Genomic DNA, 27,641 nt, shown 5'->3' with positions numbered 1-27,641 from the left:
AAGTTACAACTTGGATTGTGAAGTAGGGCTAAGACAACATAGTGATATGGCAGGACCAACATATGAAGAGATACTGGATTAGTTAGGAATATATTCACCAGTTTGGAAGGATATAACAATAAACACTAGGATGTTCCCAATGAGCAGGAAGTCAATCTCTAGGGCTCTCTGATATGGAATGTCATTTAGCACAGATGAATTTTGTTTTTCTTCATCCAAAGAGTGGGAAGCTTATGTAATTCTTGATTACAAAGCCATTAAAGTCAAACATTGGATGCTTTCATGGAGTTCTATAGTAGACCAGGTTTTAGGCCAAATGCCCATTCCTGCTATGTTTCCATCTTTCCCAATTGAGTAGTCATTCCTTCTGCTCATCATCACTACACAATCAGTGAATGGATTTGTCATTCAACCATTGAGTATATGGGTTCAAGTTTCATTAGATTAGATTCCCTACAGTGTGGAAACAGGCTCTTCAGCCTAACAAGTCCACACTTCCCTGCTGAAGACTGAGCCTCCAAAGAGTAACTCACCCCCCTCTGACTAATGCAACAAACACTCTGGACAATTTAGCATGGCCAATTCACCTGACTTGAACATTTTTGGAATGTGAGAGAAAACCCATGCAGCCATTGGGAGAATGTGCAAACTCCACATAGTCACCCAAGGCTGGAATTGAACCTGGGACCCTGCTGCTGTGAGGCAGCAGTGCTAACTACTGAGCTGCCCAAGTGGGGACTCAAACCCAGGACCCTCTGATTAAGAGCCTGATGCTCTACCAACTGAGCTGTCCGGGCTGACAAAAGCTTACTTTCAGCTGGGGTGTTAAACAAAGAGCAGCCTACCCTTTGCTTGAGACTAGCACAAAATTCAATAATAACCATGAAACTCTCATTGGCATATGATCCACTGGCTGTAACACAAAGTTAACTATTCTCCTCCCCCTACCCTTTTTTAATATTTACACCAAGGAAGGTGGGTGGGATATACACAAGTTGTGGTTTTCTTTCATGAAACCAATTTATCTAAGGGATGGCTTCAAATCCCTCACTTTACAAGGCTCTGACTGTGTAAGAAACCAAACTCTCTCCTAATCCAGCACCCAGTGATGTTTTGCATTTATTCTAGGGTTTGATTAGTATCTAAATTCCTGATATGAAAGTGCAGTGAAAAAGACAAAGTTACTCTATTGCCATGTTCTTTGAGTAAATGTTGCATTTAAATGAACAATAAAACACATCATTCTCTTCTTGTGGGAACTTCTAAAAAAAATTGGTTTTCCCTCTGGAGGTGATGACCTACTGGTATTACTAGTGGCTTAATAGGCTAGAGCCTCTAGTAATATTCTGGGACCCAGGATTAAATTCTGCCAGGGCAACTGTTGCAAGATGAATTTTAAAAAAACTGACTTGAGCCTAATAATTACTATGAAACCACTTGCTGGTTATGGGCAAAAGCCTATCTACTCTGGCCCATCCTGGTGGTTACCTCTTCATTGACCTCAGGCAGTAAATGGTAAATAATGCTGGCCTAGCTAGCAAAAACTCACATCCAGTGAATAAATTTAAAATTGTGAACAATTGTCATTGTACTCAACTTACACAGTGGTACTTCAATTGGAAAATTACAGAGTTATATAATAATCATTCAGCAGCACAGCTCCTTTATACAAGCCTTTGCAGATTATATTGTGCAACTAACAGGGGCTCCTTTTTACTAAATAGTCCTCCGGGGTTAAGTGACATATGAAACCAAAGACAAACTTGCAGGATACCTGTACTGAAGATGGAACAAAATTGCAGCCAACAATCACTAGTTTCTTATAAAGCTGGAATTAAACATTTGATTTAGCCCTTACCTCTTAGCCTTTGATAAAAATCATTAAGTGCCAAGACAAAAATCAACTTACAAACCTCCCGATTTCTAGAATTTGAGATGAAACTGCATTCTTGTCCACGCTAATCTTTATTCAACACAACAGATGTATTTCAGGAGCACCAACTTGATGAACAATAAGAAATAAAACATGGTTTTGGACAGTGGAAGCAATATCTCAAACACCCAATATTCTATATATACACATAGCAAAATACAAATCAAGATCCTGGAATTACAAAAAAAAGTAGAAATTCTTTTATTTTAAAATAGTGACTACTCAACTATTGATTTTAAATATACAGGTACACATGGTCACTACTTTTGTGTGAAATATCAAACTTACAGTACTCCTGAGGAAGCTGTCATTAATTTTCCACAAAGCTTATGTTTAACATTGTTTTATGTGTAGTATACAGTTCACTCCAGCAACTACAGTCTACAAGACTCCAAAGTTGAAAATGAGGCAGTATCCGAAAGTGAGATTTTCTTCCTCATCTGATCTAATGCTGCCTGTTTCTCCTTCAGCATTTCTTTGAGACGGTTTATTTTTTCATCTCTGATCGTTTCATCTACCTCCAGTGGATTCGAAAGATCGGCAGTGTTTTCACACTCAGTAGGATGTGATTTATGAAAGGATGAGGATGTCCTTTCTTTGTTAGTAACCAGACTGTTCAGCTCAAGTGCTGATGAAACTTCAAGACAGCTTGGCGATGTTGGAGGGGAATTTTCATTGTCGACCTTTTCCAGGTTTCCTATGTCAGGGCCCCTACCAGACTCCATTTCAGAATCAGCAGAGGTTTCAGGACCAAGATCCACTTCAGGCTGCTTTCTCCTCTTGGCAGTTACAGATTGATCGATCCAATCCAAGCCTGGACACCCAGGCTTTTCAACCTAGGTAGAAAAGTGTGAAGTAATTACTTTTCTAATCACTTACTGTAGAATAGGACAGAGTATATGGAAAAAGCTAATGTGTTCTCCCCACCCAACTTAAGCCTCAAAGTTTCACTTTAAGGATAGTAAGTTGTGATTTTACTAACTAAAATTTGGTTTCTGACCAATTAAAAAAACTCAATGCAAATAATCTGCCTTCACAGGAGAATCTGTTCAACTGGCAAGGATATTGTAAGCAACTGACATTAACTTAACTCCACAAACTAAACCAAAAATGAATCAAACTATAAGAACTCTCAATGCAGATCTACCCAATGTAAAGCACACTCTTAACAGTTTCCATTTTAGCATACCAACTGTACATGTACCAACAGCCATTGAGTAAGGAGCATGCTTAGCAGCTTACCTCACCTCATCTCACCCACTCTCATTCTTCCGTTTGTGACCTTTTGCAAATTCCCATACTCATGACTCCTGCCTCCCGCAGAATCTTCACTCCCTGCTGTTCCCCTCACTCTTCCACCCCTTTATAATAAAGTATGGGGAACAACAATTATTACCCCATGGAGAAGAGGGTCCTAAGAAAGTGGACTCTGCTTAAATTTAACCCCGATGAGTCAACATGGACTGATTTAGGGATGGATGCTTGTGGCACAAGCGTAGTGTCCCTACCTCTGAACAAGTTGATTCAAAAATATCTAGATTAGTTAGAATTGTCAGGAAAAGGCCAACCCCCCAAACTGTTCAGTTGAACAAAGCATAATGTGAGAACATTTGAATTCAAAATAAAACTTAACAGTTCTTCTTAGAATTTAGAATGTTTTATTGTCACGTACTCAAATGAGTAGTGAATAGTGTACAAGTCACTACTTATGGTGCCATCTTAGGCAAAATGTACCAAGATACAGAATCTTAAGTACAAATCCATAGGGTAAAAAAAAATTAGAAAAATAAAAAGTTAGCATTACAGACCATGGAATAAATAAGTAAAATTAAGAAACAAGTTCTGTCCAATAATAGTCTGTCCAACCCCATCCACATTGGGACCTAGCAGCTGTAGGACCTTGATTCCAGACCATGTCAGGCTTCACCTCAAGGCCAGGAGGGTCACTCTAGAATCACCCCGAGGCTGGAAGTTTCTAGTTAACTGTTCCCTGGAACAAACACAGAATGCTGGGGCAAGAAACAGAGTTAATGTTTCACGTTGGTAGGTTGAACCTAAGAAGTCACGTTACATGAAATATTAAATCAGTTTCTCTCGCCCCAAATACTGACTATTTCCAGCATTCTTCTAAATTGTTTCAGATTTCCAGCAGCCACAGTATTTTGCTTTTAAATGTTCACTGGTGTGGTCTCTGTGGCAAAGCTTCTATCAATCACAGTCCAATCAGCAACCTCATCCTCAAAGTTACAGAATCATGTAGTACAACAGTAGCCCTTCAGCCCATCAAAAAACTAAATCTACATTAGTCTCACTTTCTAGCATTTGGCCTATTGGTCTTGAACATTATGGCACTTCAAGTGTAAATTATCATTTCCTTTGAGATTAGGTATTCTTGCAATTTTGTCTTGATGAATCAAAGATGAAAACCTTTGACAGCAGGTCTCATTTTTTCAGAAATACAAGGGGTTCCCAATTTACAATCATCTAACTTGTAAACAAAGAAGAACAAAGAAAATTTACAGCCCAGGAACAGGCCCTTTGGCCCTCCAAGTCTGAGCCAATCCAAATGTACTGTCTAAACCTGTCGGTCAATTCCTAGCCATCTGTATCCCTCTGCTCCCCACCTACTCATGCATCTGTCCAGATGAATCTTAAATGAATCTACAGTGCCTGCCTCTACCACCTCTGCTGGCAACATGTTCCAAATGCCCACCAACTTCTGTGTGAAATACTTACCGTGTGTATCCCCCTTAACTTTCCACCTCTCACTTTGAAAGCATGACCTCTCATTTTGAATCCTTCACCCTGTGGAAAAAGCTAGTCTCTATCCACCCTGTCTGTCTATAACCTTCAATCTCCTTTCTTCTAGTGAAAATAAACCAAACCTACTCAACCTCTCTTCCTAGCTAGCACCTTCCATACCAGGCAAAATCCTCAAACCTTCTCTGCATCCTCTCCAAAGTGTCCACATCCTTTTGGTAATGTGGCGCCCAGAACTGTACACAGTATTCTAAATGCAGCTGAACCAATGCCTTGTACAATTTTAACATGACTTGCCAGCTCTTATACTCAATACCCCGTCTGATGAAGGCAAGTATACCATATGCCTTCTTGACCACTCTATCCACCTGTGCAGCAACCTTCAGGGTACAACAACCACTGATACTTACGAGTGCAATCTCAAACATGGGTGTAATTTTCATATTCCCAATTCCTCTACCTCTGCCATATCTGCTCCCAGGAAGACTGATTCCACCACAGAACACACCAGATGGCCTCTTTCTTTAAAGATTGTAATTTTCCTTCCCATGCGACTGAAGATGCCCTCAAACTCTTCTCATCCACGTTCTGCACCTCCGCACTCAAACCCCACCCCTCCAACCACAACCAAGACAGAACATCCCCACCAACCTCTGGCAGAAACCACATCATCCACTGACATTTCCACCACCCACAAATAGACCTCACCACCAGGGATATATTTCCCTCCCCACCCCTATCCGCAAAGACAGTTTCCTCCATGACTACCTGGTCAGGTCCATGCCCCCCAACAACCCAGCCTCCCCTCCTGGCACCACAGGAATTGCAAAGCCTGCTCCCACACCTCCATCCAAGACCCCAAAGCAGCCTTCCACATCCAAAGTTGCATCTGCACTTCCACACGCCATTTATTGCATCCGTTGCTCCTGATGCAGTGTCCTTTACATTGGGGAGACTGGACACTTCTCAGAGTGCTCCAGGGAACATCTCCGAAATAAGAATGTGGAATACAGGTTTAACGGTCGGGTTCTTAGTAAGGTGGAGGAGCAGAGGGATCTTGGGGTCTATGTTCATAGAAAGTTGCCACTCAGGTGGATTGAGCTTGTAAGAAGGCCTATGGTGTATTAGCGTTCATTAGCAGAGGGATTGAATTCAAGAGTCGTGAGGTGATGTTGAAGCTGTATAGGACCTTGGTAAGGCCACATTTGGAGTACTGTGTGCAGTTCTGGTCGCCTCACTTTAGGAAAGATGTGGAAGCTTTGGAGAGGGTGCAGAGAAGATTTACCAGGATGCTGCCTGGAATGGAGAATAGGTCGTACGAGGATAGGTTGAGTGTGTTAGGCCTTTTCTCATTGGAACGGCGGATGATGAGGGGTGACTTGATAGAGGTTTATAAGATGATCAGAGGAATAGATAGAGTAGACAGTCAGAAACTTTTTCCCCGGGTACAGAGTGTTACAAGGGGACGTAAACGTAAGGTGAAGGGTGAAAGGTATAGGGGGGATATCAGGGGTAGGTTCTTTACCCAGAGTGTGGTGGGGACATGGAATGTGCTGCCTGTGGGAGTGGCAGAGTCAGAATCATTGGCGACCTTTAAGCGGCAATTGGATAGGTACATGGATGGGTGGTTAAGCTAGGACAAATGTTCGGCACAACATAGTGGTATTCAAACACAGGAATACTGGATTCACCAACCAAAGGATTTGGCAGTAACTGACAACTACCAAGAGGTTTTCTCACAAATGATTGATCTGATACCAGGACACTATGTGGGGCTTATAGTCAGTGACACTGAAGGCCACACTTTTCTAACAGCACATCATTGTCAACAACTCTGGTGGACTCTTTCCATGTGATAGGACATGTTGTGCATCCTGATCCAGCAATAGTGATCAAAAAATCTGGAACATTGGAGATTTCAAAAGACTTTCTCTCCAAAATGTTGCAAATGGGGATGTTTGCTAATGTTTTTTGCTTCGTTCATAGGCCAGCATTTATTTCCTATCCCTAACTGACGTTGAGAAAGGTATGTGAGCTGCTTTCTTAGGGTGTTGAGACACCAAGTGTTGGTAGAGAGAGTTTTGACCTAGTGATACTAACAGAACAGTAATATAGCTTCCAAATCACTACACTAAATGAGCTGTCGTGGTTCAGCACTACGATTCACCACCACTTTATCTAAGACAATTAGGAACGTACAATTGATGACCACACCTATGAATAAACAATCAAATACAGTGCTAAATTGGAATAGGCCACATTGCCAGGCAGTGAGAGATAACCTTGCCTCCAAAAGAGTTAACATATATAAACGGTGCTGCGAATTCATCTCCATGATTGTGACATAAAGCCCAAGGCTGAACACACTGCTGAGCGACTGCACTCCGAACAGGAAACTGATGTCTGTGTGAGACTAGCCCCAATTAAAGTTTGCTTCAATTTCTGAAAGAAGGTGCATTTTACTGTGGCAGATGTTGGAAATGGTTGACCGACTCAACACAAACAAACCAAAGCAATGGTACAAATCAGAAAGAAGGTCCCAGGCTCTCAGCATTGAAGATATTAGTGCAGGAAGTGGAACAGAGAAGAGAAATAAATTGCCGTTCAGCAAGAAGCTCTTAAAACATGCTTTGTAAAGGCTTTAGAAGCAGATAACCAGAGTCAACATCACATCATCTGACCCCAAGGAGTAAATGTTATATTCATTAGACTTCCCAACACTTATGTATAATCCTATAAGGAGAAGGTAAACAAGCTATTTCCCCAGGGATATAATCTGAGGATAAGATATGGGGCATTTAAGACTGAAATTATGAGGAATTTCTTTACTTAGAAGATTGTGAATCCATGGAATTCTCCATGCAAGACAGCCACGGAAGCTCAACCATTGAACAAGCTCAAAACATTAATTGATAAGTTTCTAGAGCTAAATGACATTAAGAGTTATGGAGATAGCGCAGAAAAGTAAGGTAGCTGCTCAGCCTTGATATAACTGAATGGTGCAACAAGTTTGACGGGCCAAATGACCTACACCTGTTCTTGTATTTCACTGTCACATCATCTTACACCTGTAGCTTCCAGCTCCAAGACTGATATACCTTCATGTATCATATTAAAGCATTGGTGAGTCACCAGATATGGACTACCCACAGTAGGTTTCCCCACAGGGCAAAGTTGCAGACAATTTCAGCTGTAGCATAGTTAGATCAAGATTTTTAACTTGACCTATTGGAGACCTATCAGACAGCCTGTTGTCACAAGGTCATGGAGGTGCCTGGTTCCAACTTGGCAATGACTCTGTACTGGACTTACAGCCCACCTTTCCAACACAGAAACAGCAGCCAACTGCAGGAGAACACTTACAGATCTAACGGTTGCAGTGACTGATGGTCGAGTCCCAGTTTCCATTTCAGCAAAGCTAAAGGTCACCCAATATCAGAACTGGCATTCAGCTTTAGACTGTTGCCAACATACCTGCAGATACAAGGTGTCAGAAGGGCTTGCACAGCTACAGATCAGTAAAGCAATCTGTCCTCCAACAGGGCAATGGCAGCTGCTGCTCTCTCAGGAGGACAATCTTTATGCCCCAATTAATGCCATTCTTGCCAGCACCTCTGTTGTTGCTTCTCAGCCAGTCAGCTCAGAGCAACCCCCCCCCACCCCCAATGGCCCAGACAGAAATGGGGCAATTTTATGGCAGAACTTGAAGGATCTGCTCAAGGTTTTGTGCAAAAGCATCTACAATTCTCCACACAAAGTACCAGAGTCAGAGTTTTACAGCAGGGAAAAAAGCTCTTTGGGCCACTGTCCGCACCAGTCTTTAAGCATCTATCTACTCTAATCCCATTTTCCAGTACTTGGCCCATAGCCTCAGAGCAATGACATTTCAAGTGCTCATTTAATAACTTAAATGTCTTGAGGATTCCCATCTCTACCACACTTTTATACAGTGGGTTCCAAATACCCACCACCCTCTTGAGTAAAAAAATTCCACAAGTCCTGTCTAAACCACCTTCTCCTTATCTCAATTGTGCCCCTGGTTATTAAACCCCTCTCCTAACAGGACAAGTTTCTCCCTATCTACCCAGTGTTTGCCGTACTGAACTTTGTGCACCTCAATCAAGACTCCCATGTCAGCCTCCTCTGCTCAAAGGAAAGCAGCCCCAGCTAATCTAGTCTCTCTTCACAGAGCACGCCAGCCCAGACTACATCTTGGCAGACCCTCCTCTGCATCCTCAGATTAAGACTTCCAGTCACAAAAACAACTTTCAACCACAAGTCTCTGCTTCTTGCCACTAAGCCAATTTTGGATCCAATTAGCCGTGGGCACTTAGCTAACTCAGTCTTCCAGTAGAGTACTGTTTGTATTATTAACAGTGTTGCTGATAATGTTAGATGAGGATTTTCATCAAGAGAACACTAATGGTCTGCAATAATGGGTTGCAAAAGTGTGTAACTGTGATCTAGGAATTCTTTTTTAGGGTAACTACAGTGCAGTGAGAAGGGCATTTTGTGAAAGGGCACAAATGGTAGCTGGATAAACTGTCCCTCCCTCCTCCAGTAATTTTCAGGTCATACAGGATGCAGCAGACCACTATGTAGTGCAAAATTACTCTACAGCACATGCTGCAGGACTCTCCCACTATCCAGACAACAAAACTAGTTGTTTCAGGATGCCAATGTTCTGCTTCACCATAAAAAAATTATGTCCACCTATGGCTGGGTGTCAGAGCAGAATCATAAACCACAGTGTGGGTAATCATTGATACCAAGGAGCCACCAACCAGTTCAACACGGTGGTTCAGATATGGTGAAATGACAGACTAGCATAAGATGAAAGTATCATGACTGTTGCCAAATCAGAAGGAATTCGTCATCATGACAACCTGACTTCAGTTGCACATCAACTGCACTTTCGAAGAGTGCAGCCTTGAGATTGAAGTATATTTCCCAAATGAGAGGCAGACATGTTCATGAAATCAGAGGCTCTGTTCAGCATTATTTGGAATCCTCATGTCTCCTCCATTGCCTATGTAGAAAACACAGAAGTACCTACGTCTTGTGCACAGGGTTTCAGTGGCCTCTTGGTAATGTCATCATTTCCTGCCTGGAAGCATCAGTTGATGTAGAAATCAAGGCCCTCAAGGATTTAGCAGCAGCACAGAAATAATCCTACTCTGCAGTTGCAGTTTCAGTTCAAGGACGTTATGCAATTCTACAACCACTTCCTTTTTGAAACTCAACTGCTGCAGACACTGCTCCAGGTTGAGTGGCAAATAAGCGCTTTCTGAAGACAGGAGGTTTATAAGGCCTTTTTGTTGGGAGGCTTTCACCTTTTATCTTTGCAAATAGCTTCCCATTTTTGTTGCCGCCACACCACTTCTACATCCCAAGAGGAACTGCAATGTTATCCTCCATGACTGGGGACAACCTCTTCTCAGAAGCTTTTCTTATGCACCCCACTCCTTCCAAAGTGCATCACCACCCCTTCAGATAGAATGATCTTCTGTCAATTTTTCTACCTCTGCAGCAAACCAAAAGGAAGTCAAATTCACATCACCTGCAATTTATATGGTGATCCCTTTATACAGTGGCAGTGAAGGTGTCAGTCTGTAGCTAAGAGACTTTAAATGAGAGTGTTAACAGGATAGATTGGTGCAACATGCACTAAACTATTGAGAATGGATGCTTTACCATCTTTTTTCCCCCAAATTAGCACAGCAGCACAAAAACCAACAGTGCTAGAGCTGAATTTGCAATGGTGGAATCAGGGAACAGGAAGTAGAATGGATAGAGAACAAAGTATAAAACAAAGAGCAAAGATTAATGGTAACTTCAGAAACTAGCAAAGGGTAGGAAGTGCTGTACCACAAGAATAGGAATTTGGACCACTATTACTGCATTTCTACTAATGATTTTGGACATGGGGATTGGAACTGCAAACATCACTGTATTAGGACATTTACTTCTTCCTAAAAAAGAATGCAATTAAAAAACATTAATATCTACAGAATGGTCATAAAATTGGCAAATTACATTCAATATACACAAGTGTCAGCACATTTTAGTCAAATTGGTCACTGTGGTTTGGGATCAGATTTCTACAAATTGTATAAATGACTTGGATGAAGGGACTGAAAGTATAGTTGCTAAATTCGTTGATGTCACCATGATAGGTAGGAAAGTGAGATGTGAAGAGGATATAAGGAGGCTACAAAGCATTATATTAATTGATTGGACAACTATCTGGGAGCAAATGGGAGCATGTGGGAAAAATGTGGAATTGTCCATTTCAGCAGGAAGAATAAAAAAGCATGTCATGTAAATGAACAGATTGCAGAATTCTGAGATGCAGAAGAATCTGGGTGTCCTCAATTACAAATTACAAAAGGTTAGTATGCAGGTACAGCAAGTAGCTAAGAAATCAAAAAGATTGTCATTTACCATCGAGGAATTTAACACAAAGGTAAGCAAGTTCTACTTCATTTAGATTAGATTACTTACAGTGTGGAAACAGGCCCTTCGACCCAACAAGTCCACACCGACCCTCTGAAGAGCAACCCACCCAGACCCATTCCCCTACACCTAACACTACGGCCAATTCACCTAACCTGCACATTTTTGGACTCTGGGAGAAAACCCACACAGACATGGGGAGAATGTGCAAACCCCACACAGGCAGTATAGAGGGCATTGGTGATATCTTCCTAAGTTCCAGTGAATGTAATAAAAGGTGACTTGATTGAAAAATATGAAGTCTGAAGGGAGACAGGGTAGATATAAAAACGATGTTCATTCTTGTGAATCTATAATAAAGTGTCATTGTTTAAAGGCAAGGACTTGCTATTTTGAGAGAGTTAGGCAAAATTCTTTTCTGAGGGTGACAAGTCTTTGAAACTCTCTTCCTCAAAAGATGGTGAAAGCAGACTCTCTGGACATTCAAAAAAGGTAAAAAGTAAAAACACATTCTTGATAAGAGGATGAGGGGTTATCATGGTGAGGCAGGAATATGGAGTAAGGTTAAGATTAGCCACAATCTTACTGAATAGCAGAGCAGGCTTGAGGGCTGAGACTTCTATATCTGCTCCTAATTTGTGGACCATAAAGAGGTTGGAAATAAAAGGGATTCCCCTTACTCAGTGATGAATCTTTGGAATTCTCGATCCCAAGACAGCTGTGGCGGCTCAGTCACAAACAAACTCCTAATAAAAGAGTTTGATAGTTTTCCAGATATTAAAAACATTGAGGGACCGTGCAGGGAAGTAGATTATTAGGAATGATTTCACTGAATCGAGGATAGAGCTTGAAGGTCTGAATGGCCGACATGCTCTATTTCTTAAATTCTTAAAGTTTAGAGGATCAAAGGATTCTAGAGACATATAGACACACAAACTACAAAAGTGAAGGTTAATAAAGCTATGAACCAAAGCACTGGAGCCCATTATTTTCCACAGGGAACTAAAATCTAAATATTACAGATCTTTAGTTAGGTTGCACTTTTGTAACACGCACTGAACCTTATATTTTACCAAGTGTATAGAAGCATTATTTTGGTGCAAAATAGATTTACAAAGATGATACCAGGACTGAAGAGATTGAACAAGTTGGTGCTTTTCTAAAAGGAGTACACTACGAGTGACCTGAGAGAGACCCATTTCTAAAATCTCTTCCTTCTCTCAACATTCTGAAGTATCAGCTCTCATCCAATTCTGCCCTCTTGAGCAGCCCCAATTTTCATCATTTCACCATTGGCAGCTGAAGGCTGCACTATCAATGTCTTAATCTCTGCAATTTCCCCACTAAACCAATCTCCCTTTATTTCTTTTGAGATATCCCTTAACCTGTCAAAAGGGACATTTGTGTTGCAACTATCTGTGAAATTCAGACCTGGAAAACTTATACACAGACCCCAGTAGAAACAGGACAGTTCCATGCAGTGTAAACTAGGGAGTTGCTAATTGAATCTACAGCAAGCCTCTCGCTAACAGTTACATTATAAGTACCCCCAGAAGACAAATACAAAGTACCAGCACAGTTTGCTCCAGGTGAGCTGTAAGTCATCATTTGCAGTTTGACCAAAAGAAAAACCATCTTCAGTTTTCCCTTATTTTCACCCTGTTGACCAAACAGCCTTCAATGAATCAAAGGGAAGTCAAAGTAAGGGATTTTGAGTGAAACCAATCAATCATCGCTCCACCTTTATTAACTGCTCCAATCCATGAAGTAGCATATTAAACAACCCAGTGTAGGGATTCTATCTAAAAAAGTCAACTTCAGAGTAAGCAGTTTTCAATGAAAACTTGGCTTCATACTTGGGCTTTCAACTGATCCTACATTAGCTCCTTTTTGCACAGAAGACTACAACAAGCTCAAGAAAATATTATGCATGCAAAAACATTTTCGATCATTCCAAGGGCAAAATAGATGTATTAAAAAAGTAAATAAACCAGTATTCGACTCATCTTTGGCACTGATACCTACTTCACACACCAAAGTGGCAAAGCCGGGCATGAAAGGACATTGAAGATTATAATTTGTGCTTCTCTCCAACATGTAACCATAGGAGGAGCCCAACAGAAGCATAACAGCAAAATCAAAAGTAAAAGTTAACTTGATAAAGAAAACAAGCTAGTCACAGAAGAATCATATTAGATTACTTACAGTGTGGAAACAGGCCCTTCGGGCCAACAAGTCCACACCGCCGAAGTGCAACCCACCCATACCCCTACATCGACATCTACTCCTTGCCTAACACTAGGGGCAATTTAGCATGACCAATTCACCTGACCTGCGGGAGGAAACCCACGCAGACATGGGGAGAATGTGCAAACTCCACACAGAGTCGCCTGAGGCGGGAATTGAACCCGGGTCTCTGGCGCTGTGAGGCAGCAGTGCTAACCACTGTGCCACCGTGCCGCCCACGGAAATAAAAGATAGAATTTATTGATGGATCTAGACAGATAGCTACATGCAGAAGTTGGTACTGCAGGTGCTGGAGATCAGAGTGGTGTTGGAAAAGCACAGGAGGTCAGGCAGCATCCGAGGAGCAGGAAAATAGACGTTTCGGGCAAAATCAGTTTATCAGCCCTTCCTGATGAAGGGCTTTTGCCCAATTTTCCTGCTCCTCAGATGCTGCCTGACCTGCTGTGCTTTTCCAGCACCACCCCAATCTTGACAGATAGCTACATGCATTTAATTGAATGTTGATGAATGTTATAATAACCCATGATTTTTCTTCATTAGCTACACTCCACGTGCCATCATAGCCTGTTTATTTAAAAGTCAGCAGTTTACATAATGCAGACACCTCACCGCTGCAGTGCCAGCAATAACATTGTAGGTATACTGACAGCTGCAGGGGCAGGGGCAAGTACTGCCATTTTGCAAAAGATATCTCCTCTGCCACTACACTAGCAAAAGAAATGTGCACTGCTGACATCATTAATATATGTATATGCACCATTCCACTGATGCCCAAAGAACCCTTGCCACCCTGCTTGCTATTACCCTAGTTATTCCACTCCCAGTTTCTCTCCTGAAGATGGTGAAGAGAGAAATAGCATGGTGGTGAGTGGGAAGAAGGTAACGAGGGGTAGAGAGTGAGCAAACCACAACCCAAAATTTGAAATTATTTAAACATCCAAAAAAACCTATTTCATTGCTTTTCTTCCCTAATGCAGGCAGCTCACTGTTGCAGTGCTGGCAGTGGCATCACAGGCAGAGATTAATGGGTGGCAAGTGTCCCTACAGACACAGCAGCAGCAAACACACTCTTAACAAAACAATAATCATCATAAAACCGGACACTTGCTGAGGTAATTACCATGAGAAAGTTGCAACGTGGGAAATGAAACTAAGACAGCCAAGATCAACATTCAAGGCACAGGGAAAATCTTTACCTTCTATTAGAATGTTCCCATAAAATTTCATTATGGGCACCTTACATTGACCAGCAGTAGTGACTCTTTCTTCGAATTACAAAGGGGAATAAAAATCCAGCCTATCTAGAATGTTTTTGATATCATTATTACATTAATGCAAATATATTTGCAGCACAGTGGCTCAGTAGTTAGCACTGCTGCCTCAAAGCACCAGGGACCCAGATTCAATTCCCACCTTGGGCGACTGTGTAAAGTTTGTAAATTCTCCCTGTGTTTGCGTGGGTTTTGTCTTGATGCTCTGGTTTCCTCCCACAATCCAAAAAAGATGTGCTGGTTAGGTGAATTGGCTAAATTGCCCGAAGTGTGCAGGGATGCGTAGGTTGGATACATTAGTCAGGGGTAAATGTAGGGGAATAGGTCTGGGTGGGTTATTCCGGAGGTTCGGAATGGACTTGTTGAGCCGAAGGGCCTGTTTCCACACCGTAGGGAATCTAATTTATTTTCCATCTTCATAGGTAGTAGGTCATCAGTTGGGATGGTTTGCTTGACTACCCAATATTTACATGTGGGAATTCTAAAAGGGGAAAGTTTTGTTTGTTTATTCAGATTCTAAAATTAGCACCAAAACAAGGTGTCAGGATTTAACTGGATAATGCTTTCCCACTACAAAAACAAGAGTACAGAAAGAGAGGAATTCATTTTACCACAGTCCTGTCTAAGTTGGTCCAAGAATGGTCTCTGACAAAGTAATCAAAGTGGGGCATGTACCTACCTTCACCTTGAGGAGACTCCACCCACGCTCGATTCGCCACAAGATTCAGAGTTAAAATTGTTAGTCTATGCAATAAACCTCTCAGGGACCCGTTAACCGTATGTAAAAAGCACGCAGCACAGAACCTTTGTCCAGTGTGTGCCCTTGGAATACTTCTATAATCTTGTTACAGACTGGGGTACACCCCACCCTTGAATTGGTCGGCAGGGCAAATAATTAGGTGGGCTGACACCATAAAGATTTATTTTGTAAGGATTTATGATCTGGGATAAAAGGGTCATTGTTGACAGTCACCAATTAAAGCTTTTAAGTGGTCAATTAGTGACAACTCAAGGGCCTCATCCTATCACCAGCCCAATTAACCTTGCTCCTGGCTATCAAGAAAATTGGCAGCCTCTCTCGTAAAATGACAGCCTGCTTGCCAGGTTGGGGGTGCTCATATGCCCCAATCCTCACTGCAAGTCACCCCACAGCCCTTGTTTCTCTAATCTCACTCCCAAAATATGTCACATCCCTTCCCATTGTTCCGGGTCTTCAGCATTGCTATGCAACCAGCAACCTCAACCTTAAGTTATGCTGTCCTTCTCAGTCACTGCAGCCTCTGATTGGCTTGCACCTTCAGGCACAGTGAGATGTCAGTGCCGAGGAAATAATTGACCAAGAAGTCCACCAGGTGACAACTTCAGTGTCTGATTGACACTTTACTCAGTAGGTGCTCTCTGTGGGTCAATTGCTCACTCATTCCAAAGGACCATCACACTAAATTTAAAAAAAAGGAACATTCAGGCCAATGTTCCAAATATCATTTTCCTGTGCACCTTCTGGATCCAAACAAAGTCACAAGTACTCCAATCCTGATGGCAGAATTACTTACCAATCCATTCACTTAGAATACTATCAATTCCCTTCCTTTCCATTCTGATTTAATGGTGAATCATTGGCATCAAGAGGATACTACCACTGCTATACAACCAACAAACACTAAACCCCTAAATCCTTGCAATCTTCCCACAATGAAATATGGCCTGATACGCTCTCACCTTCTCTAATTTTAGTTTCATCTCTCCCAACTTTCCCACACCACTGAATATTAAACAGATCACCATATTCTCAGTAAAAATACATACCTCTTTCCTCTTTCTTTGGCGTTTACTATTGTCTCTCTCTTCAGATTCAGAAAGAGGGTCCATCAAATCTGCTGAACTCAAACTCACAGCAGGGTCTGAATGTTCTCCAAATTCCACTGTGCTTGGTACGATGTTAGAATCAACACCTTCTAATCCTATTGTGACACATGTTTTGGAATAATTGTGACATTCTTCCAATGTTAGTGAACCAGGCTTCAAGATTGCTGGGCACTTCTCCAGTTTTGGTGGGCTAAATGCTCCAGACACGGCTGCATATTCTTGCAATGGAAGTTCTTTGCACAGAACCGGACATTCTTGGGATGCTATCACATCAGGCACCCTCAATGCATCCAGACCTCCTCCTAAATCTGCTTGGGCAGACTCTTTAAAAAGCTTTGGACACTCTCTGAATTCTGTTGGATAGTGCTCTCTGATAAGCTCTGGACATTCCTCTAGTTTTGCTGGACCAGGTGCCAATGTTTGTTTCAAATCCATTGGATCAGACTTCTTAGAGAATTTTGTAATGTATTTCATGTGATTTTCCAACCGACATCCTGAAATTTTAGTAAGATCAGCGCAAGATATTCTGTCAAGGCAAACTCTGACATCAGAATGGATTCCTGCTTTTAACAACAAGTCTCTGTCCTTAGAAAACCAAGGATTGTGAGCACATTTCCCTGAAAGGAGATTTGATAATTTTATAACCTGTGAAAACAAGAGGCAAAAAGTTTAGGCAAAGAATTGAGTTAGAAAACATTACGAAATATACAACTGCCCCAAAATGTCTCAATAACCAACAAAAATTGAGACATTTTAGCTAACTAAAATATATTTCCCTGCACTCACGAAGACGTGTCATATTATACAGGGAAACAGCTAATTCACTCTTGCTATAATAAATGGCGATGAAGGGAGGGAAAGAATCACTGCATACTCAGGTACATAAAGTTCATGGGCAGACAGAAATTCTGAAATGTAACAAACTATTTTCAGGCTATGAATTCAGCAGTTTGTTGACCCAATTACTCATACACTGGTCCAAAAGAAAAGAATGAGAGCTCAATGCAACTTAACCAGTGTAGTTTTACAGGTGCCCAAAATATCAAGTGGCTGAGCTGCATTTTTTCTAAATAGCTTTGAATGAGCACCAGTATCCTTCTTTATTCTTTTATGGGATTTGGGGGTCATTGGCAAGACCAGTATTTATTGCTGTTTCCTGATTCCCCTTGAATTGAGATTCTTGCTAACGTCTTTTCAGAGTGCAGATAAGAGTCAACCAGCGAGCGTGCATTCACATGTAGACCAAGAAAGAACATCAGTGTCCTGATTAATCAAATAGCGAGGGCTGCAGAGAGATCTTAAAGTAATTGAGGAGGGTTTGGGGTCTGGAGAGGAACAACAGAAGCTTACAAATCAAAAGAATGGTGCATCATTACAGGACAGGTATTTGGATAACAATACACAGAGTGAGACAAGATGATACAGAATGAACAAACATACAAAAACAAAAGATGGAGCAGAAGGTTGGAAGAGTGAAACGGTAAAATTAATGGCTTTTCACTTCAAGATATTAGCATTTGCAACAAAATAAATAATGGTACATATATGGATTAATAGATACGATCTTATAGCTATTACAGATGTGGTTATGAGGAGATCAAAGCTAGGAACTGAATATTCAGGGATATTGATTTTTCAAAAGGGCAGGCAGGGAGAAAAAGTCAGTGAGCTAGCCTTTTTAGTACAGGATGGAATTACAAAAGGAGGAAATGAATTTCGATCAGAATTCATATAAGAGACTGCATATAATTGAAAAAGGGGAAAACACTTGAGTAGTCAAATAGGCTCTGTAACAGTAGCTATACTTGTGGACAGAATAAATCAAGAGATAATGAAGACATGTAAAAAATAGGCAGTATATCACATGCATATTGGCCAAGTCAGATTTGGCAGTTCTAGCCTCAAGGAAGAATTCATATAGTTTCCTAGGTGGATCTAACCAGGGATCAGGCTATTTTGGATCTGGCAAAATATAATTAGGCTAGTTTAATAAATAATCTCAGAGTAAAGACGCCCCAGAAAAGTGAGCATAACAGGCTAGAATGTAACATTCAGTTTGAAGGAAGGAAAGTTGTGTTGGAAACACCTGTGGCAAACTTGAATAAGGATAATTACAAAAGAATGACAGCAGAACTAGCTGAAGTGGACAGAGAAAGATCAGCAGCAAAAATAGTCAAGGAACAATGGATAAAGTTTAAGAAAGTAATTCACTGTTCGCAACAAAAATATCCCAGTAAGAAAGGAGGATTCTAGAAAGGGGATTACCTAAGCACAGCTAAGCAGGAGGATAGCATTAAATTGCAAGAAAAATCATACGTGGTAAAGATTATCAGTAAACCAGACAGTTTAGTGAAAAAGCAAAATATGACCAAAAAAAATAAAGAAAGCAAAAATAAACTATGAAGCTAACCTTGCAAGCAATGTCCAGATGGACAGCAAGAAATTGTTTAAATATGTAACAAGGAAAAGAGAAACCAAAACTAAATGAGAATGAGGTTAGGGGAATAACAATAGGGATCCTTCCCACCCTTGTAATGCTCTCTCCTACTAACTCTTCCGATACGCAGAAGACACAGAATTTGGAACACACACGCCAATAGGTTCAAGAACAGCTTTTTCCCTGCCATTAGACTGACGATTGAAATCTCCAACTTCAAATAACATTGATCCTGCTTAGCACACCTCCTGTATGGTGTAATCGGTTATGCTTCATTCTGTCCTTTTTTTTCCCCACCCTAATCTATACGTATTGCATGCAAACAAAGCTTTTCACTGTACTTAGGTACACGAGATTAAATCAAATCAAAATCAACTGATCAAGATCTTTTCATACTCTTAAGAGAACCTTCTCCACTGTCCATAAAACCACCAATTTTGGTGTCAACTGCAAACTTACTAACCACACCGATTCGCTCATCCAAATTATTTATATAAATGATAAACTAAATTGGACTCAATACCGATCCGTGAAACACCACTGGTCAAGGACCTCCAGTCCGAAAAATAACCCTCCACCACCCTCTCTTAACTTAAAGCCAATTTTATATCCGATTGGCAAGCTCACCCTGAATCCTATGTGATCTAACTTTATTGATTAGTCTACCATACAGAACGTTGTCAAACACTTTACAAAAGTCCAAGTTAACCGTGTAAACCACTCTAATCAGCGACCAGCTGGACTTACTTTAGAATCAGTTATTATTTAGTTATATTTTCAAATCAGTCATCACTTTTTAACATTATAATTCAGACACCAACAGTTGACATTTCAACAGGTTGAAATAGAGGTATTTGCAGACAAACTGACAGAAGATAGTTATGGAAGAAACCTATAGCTAAATTGCAGGAGGTGATGAAAAATAATTTCAGCTTTAATACAAAACCAGTACGTACCTCGAAAAAGACCATAACTAAAAAGGGATAAAAGGACAGAGTACACAAAATAGTGCAGATCCAGGGAATTAAAGATCTGTAACTAGAAGCAAGGGAAGACAAAGACAGAGGGAAGGAACTGCGTTAAAGGGTAACAAGTGTTTTATGATTATATGGGTGGGGGGAAAAGAAAACAAAGAAATAGTAGTCAAGAATAATGACAGCCATTTAAAAATAGATGGGGCTAATACTGCAAGTTAAAATAAGTTAACACAGTCTTTCTGAACAATTAGTGTCTGTTAATCATACAAGAGCAACAGGACATTCCAGGGAAATTAATATTCCATTTAGAACTTAAATCCATTAAAATCAACAGTAGCATGAAGGGCTTCAAAAATTATAATCTAAAGATGGGCAAACTTTCATGACCCGACAGCTTTCACCTTTAAGTTTTAAAGAAATGGGAAAACTATGGATGTCATAATCTTACAAAGTTTTCTTCCAAGTGCAAATTTGAATATAACTTCCATTATTTAGAAAGGGAGTGTTTAAACTGGTTAGTCATAGATCTGTCATGGATATACTGGATTAGTGGTGCTGGAAGAGCACAGCAGTTGCCAGGAACGTCAATTTCGCTGCTCGTTGGATGCTGCCTGAACTGCTGTGCTCTTCCAGCACCACTAATCCAGTATTTGCTTTCCAGCATCTGCAGTCATTGTTTTTACCTCATAGATCTGTCATGGCAAGCTCATTGGAATCTCTAATTAAAATGCAATCATGCTCATTAAAGTAAAATGGCGGGTGTCTATGAACATGATTACATGGACTCCCAGAAAGTATTCCAGTAAGATTCAAAGTTCAAGACTACTAGGCAAAACACAAAAACAGAAGGAAATTTATACACCAGACAAGAAGTAAATGTGTCACATTGGAAATAATTGTCTTGTAGCTTCACACATGGAACAATCCAGACGCTTCACATAATATACTTAATTATGTATCAAATAGTAATTTATGATACGTAATGTGCATGGGACCCTAGAATTATGAAAGGACGTCATTAAGGTGAATGGGCACATAAATGTAAATACAGGGAAGTACTAGTTGGGAATGGAAGACAAAATTCCAGACTTTTTTTTAAAAAAAGATCAGGAATACAGCTGAAAAACCATTTGTGCTCCAGCTGTGGAAATCAGCTTGGTACTGAATGAAAAGCACGCTTTTCTGAGGCTCTTCAACACAGATAGCGTCAGTAGCCAATTGATGCAAGTGCACTGAAAGCCTCCACATCATCTGAGCACTGAGCTTGTCAACTCTCACACATCAGCTAATGATCACAACACAGCAGTACAATTTCCAAGCCATACATTTGACATAGAACATTACAGTGCAGTATCAGCCCTTCAGCCCTCAATGTTGAGCTAACCTGTGAAACCAATCTGAAGCCCATCTAACCTACACTATTCCATTTTCATCCATATGTTTATCCAATGACCATTTAAATGCCCATAACGGTTGGCGAGTCTACTACTGTTGCAGGCAGGGCATTGCAGAGACTGAATGTTCTGCTCAGTTCTTGTTTATTCTAAGTCCAGACTGAAATTGCCAGCAGATGGCACTCCAGACTTACTAATGCTGAACAGTGGCTTTTGCAAAGAACATTATTTTTTAACCGATACTGTACATTTGATGCTTTTACCCATAGTTGACGCAAGAATATAGGCAGTGAAGCAGTAATTCAATGTGCCTTTAAGCCAATCAGAATAATAATTACAGTACATCTCAAAAAGCACCTATTAAAGCAGCTTTAGCTCCTTGTTTATGAGTCATCTTAACACCCACTGCCCACAAATGAATTATATTGGAATGCAATATATAGTGAATATATTGCTATAGTGAATAATGATTGTTTGTCCAAGGTTACTAATAGCATTGATAAACTGATAAGAACAGGGATTGCTAAACAATCTCACCACCCATTACAACAACAGGCACCCATTATAACAAAAAGCTCAATTCTGATCATTGGCTGGATGGTCCCACAGCACCCATCTGTACAAGTGTATACATATCAGATACTTCTTTCCAAAACTTTTCACCTCTTGTCCCAAATTCGACCCATTCTCAACCGGATGTGTACTTGTGTCGTGGTCAGCCACGTTAATCCCACGAGAATTATTTGAACATTTGTTTCTCTTTACTCGCTTTTCTTTTCCTTTTGTGTCACGTTCATGGCTCTTGTCAGGGAAATCACCATCCTGCCTGGTGCTTGAAGTATTAAGCAAGTTATGACTGGCATCAATCGTCTTTGCCAGTCTCTCTCCATCAGCATGGACCGCCTTTCGGTCACGTGATCTTGATTTCCTTCCTTGTTGCCGTCCTTTTTCAGCACCAGTGGGAATCTCAATGCCTTTTTGGGCTAGGAAGTATAGCTGTCCATCAAAGAGGAGCAGTGCATTATCCTTGAATGAACTCCCAAACTTGGTTTCCAGTGGGCTATTGCAGTAAGCCTTCATCAAGCTATCCATGCTGGCACCCTTTGCTTGCTGCCTCACAAATGTCTTCAGCACCTGAGAGGCCAGATTGTCACAAAATTTTACAGAAACGGGCGTGGGAGTGGAAGCACATGCCTTACCCACTCTGCTTGCTTTGGTGTCTTGTCTTCCTGAAGATTCTTTGCTGGTTGCCTTGGTCACTGGTGAGGCAGTAGGTGTTTCCTTAGCTGGAACATTCAACCCACTAGCCCCCCGGGTCAGTGGTAACGGTTTAGGTGCCAAAGGCAAGAGGCGATTCGCCTCAGTCACCTTCACTGGGTTGACCGGGTAAATATAAATGGCCGTGGTGGGTTTGCTGCTCTCCCCACCCTTGGGCAGGTTGTTCGCTCCTCCAAAGATCTTATGTTGAACTGCAGTAGGCAATGAGAATGTGGAGATCCAGCGAACCTCAGCATTTATTGGAATCTGGATGTAGGTGCCAGGGCTGGATACGCCCTGCGTCAACCCCGAACCACTGATGGGGGATGGGCCAGCAGCTGAACGACTTCCAAGAGAGGCAACAGAGGAATCAATTTGTTCGTCAGCACTGGCAAGGCTGCCAGAGGGCTTTGGGATATGGGTCACCTGGGGCTGAGGATCCAGCTGGTTTTGGTTCATAGCTCCCGTGGATACAGCCACCTGGGAAGAAACGTGCGAGTGTCAGGTGATTGTTAGCTGGAGGTTCTTCACAAAGCAGAAAGCAAAGAGCCAGATTCTACACAACCTGCACGTCTTGTAGGCCACTTGGTGTTGACAGGATGAAGGAGTGACTTTTCTTTAAAGTTAGAACACAGGACAACGTAGCTAGTTCCTAAGAGCATGAAAAGGGAAAAATTAATTGCAGATACTCTCCAAAATTGACAAGTAGTACTATAGTAGAGAGCAGTAACATATAGCCAAAACAATTCAGGTTAGAGCAGCATTGAACATAAAAAATCCAAGCAAATAATCCAATCCAAACAACAACAATTATACCATGTTTGGGGGTGGGGAGAAGAGGTAGAGGGGTAGGGGCGACATGTGGAGAGGTGTGGGGGGGGGGGGGGGGGGAGAAAGGGAGCAAGGGGGCACGATGGAGGGAGGAGGGGGCAGAGGGGGAAGCGGGGGAGGCAGAGAGGGAAAGCGGGAGGGGTGGGGAAAGCAGTGGGGGGGGTAGGGGTGGGGGAAGGGTGGAAAGTGGGGGGGGGGGAAGAAGAAGCGGGGGGGGAGAAGAAGCGGGGGGGGGGGAAGGGAGAAGAAGCGGGGGGGGGGAGAAGAAGCGGGGGGGGGGAGAAGAAGCGGGGGGGGGGAGAAGAAGCGGGGGGGGGGAGAAGAAGCGGGGGGGGGGAGAAGAAGCGGGGGGGGGGAGAAGAAGCGGGGGGGGGGAGAAGAAGCGGGGGGGGGGGAGAAGAAGCGGGGGGGGGAGAAGAAGCGGGGGGGGGGGAGAAGAAGCGGGGGGGGGGGGGAGAAGAAGCGGGGGGGGGGGGGAGAAGAAGCGGGGGGGGGGGGAGAAGAAGCGGGGGGGGGGAGAAGAAGCGGGGGGGGGAGAAGAAGCGGGGGGGGGGAGAAGAAGCGGGGGGGGGGAGAAGAAGCGGGGGGGGGAGAAGAAGCGGGGGGGGGGAGAAGAAGCGGGGGGGGGGGAGAAGAAGCGGGGGGGGGGAGAAGAAGCGGGGGGGGGAGAAGAAGCGGGGGGGGGGAGAAGAAGCGGGGGGGGGGAGAAGAAGCGGGGGGGGGGGGGAGAAGAAGCGGGGGGGGAAGAAGAAGCGGGGGGGGAAGAAGAAGCGGGGGGGGAAGAAGAAGCGGGGGGGGAAGAAGAAGCGGGGGGGGAAGAAGAAGCGGGGGGGGAAGAAGAAGCGGGGGGGGAAGAAGAAGCGGGGGGGGAAGAAGAAGCGGGGGGGGAAGAAGAAGCGGGGGGGGAAGAAGAAGCGGGGGGGGAAGAAGAAGCGGGGGGGGGAAGAAGAAGCGGGGGGGGAAGAAGCAGCGGGGGGGGAAGAAGCAGCGGGGGGGGAAGAAGAAGCGGGGGGGGAAGAAGAAGCGGGGGGGGAAGAAGAAGCGGGGGGGGAAGAAGAAGCGGGGGGGGAAGAAGAAGCGGGGGGGGGAGAAGAAGCGGGGGGGGAAGAAGAAGCGGGGGGGGAAGAAGAAGCGGGGGGGGAAGAAGAAGCGGGGGGGGAAGAAGAAGCGGGGGGGGAAGAAGAAGCGGGGGGGGAAGAAGAAGCGGGGGGGGAAGAAGAAGCGGGGGGGGAAGAAGAAGCGGGGGGGGAAGAAGAAGCGGGGGGGGAAGAAGAAGCGGGGGGGGAAGAAGAAGCGGGGGGGAAGAAGAAGCGGGGGGGAAGAAGCGTGGGGAAGCAGGTGGTGGGGTGGGGGAAGCAGGTGGTGGGGTGGGGGGAAGGGGGGGAGGGGAAGGGGGGGAGGGGAAGGGGGGGAGGGGAAGGGGGGGAGGGGAAGGGGGGGAGGGGAAGGGGGGGAGGGGAAGGGGGGGAGGGGAAGGGGGGGAGGGGAAGGGGGGGAGGGGAAGGGGGGGAGGGGAAGGGGGGGAGGGGAAGGGGGGGAGGGGAAGGGGGGGAGGGGAAGGGGGGGAGGGGAAGGGGGGGAGGGGAAGGGGGGGAGGGGAAGGGGGGGGAGGGGAAGGGGGGGAGGGGAAGGGGGGGAGGGGAAGGGGGGGAGGGGAAGGGGGGGAGGGGAAGGGGGGGAGGGGAAGGGGGGGAGGGGAAGGGGGGGAGGGGAAGGGGGGGAGGGGAAGGGGGGGAGGGGAAGGGGGGGAGGGGAAGGGGGGGAGGGGAAGGGGGGGAGGGGAAGGGGGGGAGGGGAAGGGGGGGGAGGGGAAGGGGGGGAGGGGAAGGGGGGGAGGGGAAGGGGGGGAGGGGAAGGGGGGGAGGGGAAGGGGGGGAGGGGAAGGGGGGGAGGGGAAGGGGGGGAGGGGAAGGGGGGGAGGGGAAGGGGGGGAGGGGAAGGGGGGGAGGGGAAGGGGGGGAGGGGAAGGGGGGGAGGGGAAGGGGGGGAGGGGAAGGGGGGGAGGGGAAGGGGGGGAGGGGAAGGGGAAGGGGGGGAGGGGAAGGGGGGGAGGGGAAGGGGGGAGGGGAAGGGGGGAGGGGAAGGGGGGAGGGGAAGGGGGGAGGGGAAGGGGGGAGGGGAAGGGGGGAGGGGAAGGGGGGAGGGGAAGGGGGGAGGGGAAGGGGGGAGGGGAAGGGGGGAGGGGAAGGGGGGAGGGGAAGGGGGGAGGGGAAGGGGGGAGGGGAAGGGGGGAGGGGAAGGGGGGAGGGGAAGGGGGGAGGGGAAGGGGGGAGGGGAAGGGGGGAGGGGAAGGGGGGAGGGGAAGGGGGGAGGGGGGAGGGGAAGGGGGGAGGGGGGAGGGGAAGGGGGGGGAAGGGGGTGGGGGGGAAGGGGGTGGGGGGGAAGGGGGTGGGGGGGAAGGGGGTGGGGGGGAAGGGGGTGGGGGGGAAGGGGGTGGGGGGGAAGGGGGTGGGGGGGAAGGGGGTGGGGGGGAAGGGGGTGGGGGGGAAGGGGGTGGGGGGGGAAGGGAGTGGGGGGGGGAAGGGAGTGGGGGGGGGAAGGGAGTGGGGGGGGGAAGGGAGTGGGGGGGGGGAAGGGGGTGGGGGGGGGGAAGGGGGTGGGGGGGGGAAGGGGGTGGGGGGGTAAGGGGTGGGGAAGCGGGGGGGGAGGGGTGGGGGAAGCGGGGGGGGAGGGGTGGGGGAAGCGGGGGGGGAGGGGTGGGGGAAGCGGGGGGGGAGGGGTGGGGGAAGCGGGGGGGGAGGGGTGGGGGAAGCGGGGGGGGAGGGGTGGGGGAAGCGGGGGGGGAGGGGTGGGGGAAGCGGGAGGGGTGGGGGAAGCGGGAGGGGTGGGGGAAGCGGGAGGGGTGGGGGAAGCGGGGGGGGGGAGGGAGGGGTGGGGGAAGCGGGGGGGGGGGGGGAGGGGTGGGGGAAGCGGGGGGGGGGGGGAGGGGTGGGGGAAGCGGGGAGAAGGGGTGGGGGAAGCGGGGGGGAGGGGGAAGAAGCGGGGGGGGGGGGAAAGAGAGGGAGAAGCGGAGGGAAGAGACAGCGGGGGCCGATGTGAAAGAGATGGAGAGCGGCGGGCTGTATTAAACAGGGGGCGGTTTGTGACCATATCCCCGGGAGGGGGAGGGGAGCTCTGAGCCGCGGGCTGGCGGTTATGTCCACGCCGTCTCCAGAGTGTTTGCGCACACCCTCGGCGCCATTACTCTCTCCCGCCGCTGCCCGTTCCGAGTCAGGGTCTGGCGGTAACACGGTGTAGCCCCGATTACCTGAGACGGCCCCCTCCCCCAGGCCCCGCCGAGATATCAGGCCCAGTCAGCGCCTCGGTTACCGGATCAACCTCACTGCGCAAGCGCGCTTGCCCTGTTGCCCTGCTGTCAATCACTGTCCGGCGTCATCTGGACCCCGCCCACTTGCCCATTTGTTCACGCCCTTTGTCAATCGCCATGAGGGGGTTGGGCGATGACACCTGTCAATCAGACTGTCTCCTGTTGTGACAGCTGTCAATCAAACCAGGGGTTGCGACATTGCAGACCACATGCAGATTCAAGTAGGGAGCGTGCAACAGGCTCGAGGGACCTCCTGCTGCTCCTGATTCCCATATCCAAGTGGACAGGAACCATTTAAGGAAGTCAGAGAAATTTCGAGAAACATTGCATAGCCGAGGGTTGGGATCCAGAGCGCCAGACAGCAACAGGGTGAATGGGTGTATTCCCCGGGGGGTGACTGGACCTGGGACAGGGATACACAAAGGGCTAACAGTTGGAAGAGAGGCATTGGACAAGAGTAGGGTCTCATGTTAGAAATTGACGGGTTTGACAAAAAGGAAGCCTATGCAACAACAGCTTCACGCGCTTTCAACATCAATAAAATGAGCGTGAGACAGTTACAAACAAAGCAAAGTCACATACTGGAGGAAATGGCCCGAAGCCTGGCCAAACGGGCCAGTTTACAGGCGCGTCTTAAATGGGAGGGAAAGGAAGCAAGGTGGGGATAATAAGGATGGGATTCCAGAGCCGAGGCAAGGTAGACATAGCCAGTCAAATCAGAGCAAAAGTTCGGTTTGGGGATCAGTTGTTCAAAGTGTCCGGATAGGAAGCAGTTCCTCACCTCCTGACCTGGAGAAAACACCGAGTAGGCTGCAGGGGGACGCGGCCATTGAGGGCCAGGTTTCCATCCAGCAGGTACTAGCCGTGCCCACCGGGTGGTGTCCACTCGTACCCCCCTCAGCTAC

At 45.5% G+C, this 27,641-nt stretch overlaps 1 protein-coding gene across 1 annotated transcript; it reads right to left on the bottom strand.

Moving 5' to 3' along the window:
- LOC140467245 (uncharacterized) lies at positions 1-27,624 on the bottom strand. The gene is made up of 5 exons (XM_072563481.1): positions 27,518-27,624; positions 23,164-23,250; positions 22,005-23,078; positions 16,474-17,178; positions 1-2,769 (listed from the first exon to the last, which is right to left on the bottom strand). Exons 3-5 carry the CDS (start codon positions 23,055-23,057, stop codon positions 2,308-2,310), a joined length of 2,220 nt encoding a protein of 739 aa, XP_072419582.1. The 5' UTR covers positions 23,058-23,078; positions 23,164-23,250; positions 27,518-27,624; the 3' UTR covers positions 1-2,307.
- Between the last annotated feature and the right edge of the window lie 17 nt (positions 27,625-27,641).

The sequence above is a fragment of the Chiloscyllium punctatum genome, chromosome 45, assembly GCF_047496795.1.
Source record: "Chiloscyllium punctatum isolate Juve2018m chromosome 45, sChiPun1.3, whole genome shotgun sequence".
Classification (NCBI taxonomy): Eukaryota; Metazoa; Chordata; class Chondrichthyes; order Orectolobiformes; family Hemiscylliidae; genus Chiloscyllium; species Chiloscyllium punctatum.
This window is presented reverse-complemented; position numbering and strand designations above follow the sequence as displayed.

What these genes read in the sequence shown, in the direction of transcription:
- LOC140467245 (XM_072563481.1), bottom strand. Translation starts at nt 23,057, where the DNA reads ATGAACCAAAACCAGCTGGATCCTCAGCCCCAGGTGACCCATATCCCA. An exon ending in GGTCGAATTTGGGACAAGAG is followed by an intron (nt 17,179 to 22,004) that starts GTGAAAAGTTTT and finishes TTGTTTTCACAG; the next exon opens with GTTATAAAATTATCAAATCT. An exon ending in GCCAAAGAAAGAGGAAAGAG is followed by an intron (nt 2,770 to 16,473) that starts GTATGTATTTTT and finishes TTTTCTACCTAG; the next exon opens with GTTGAAAAGCCTGGGTGTCC.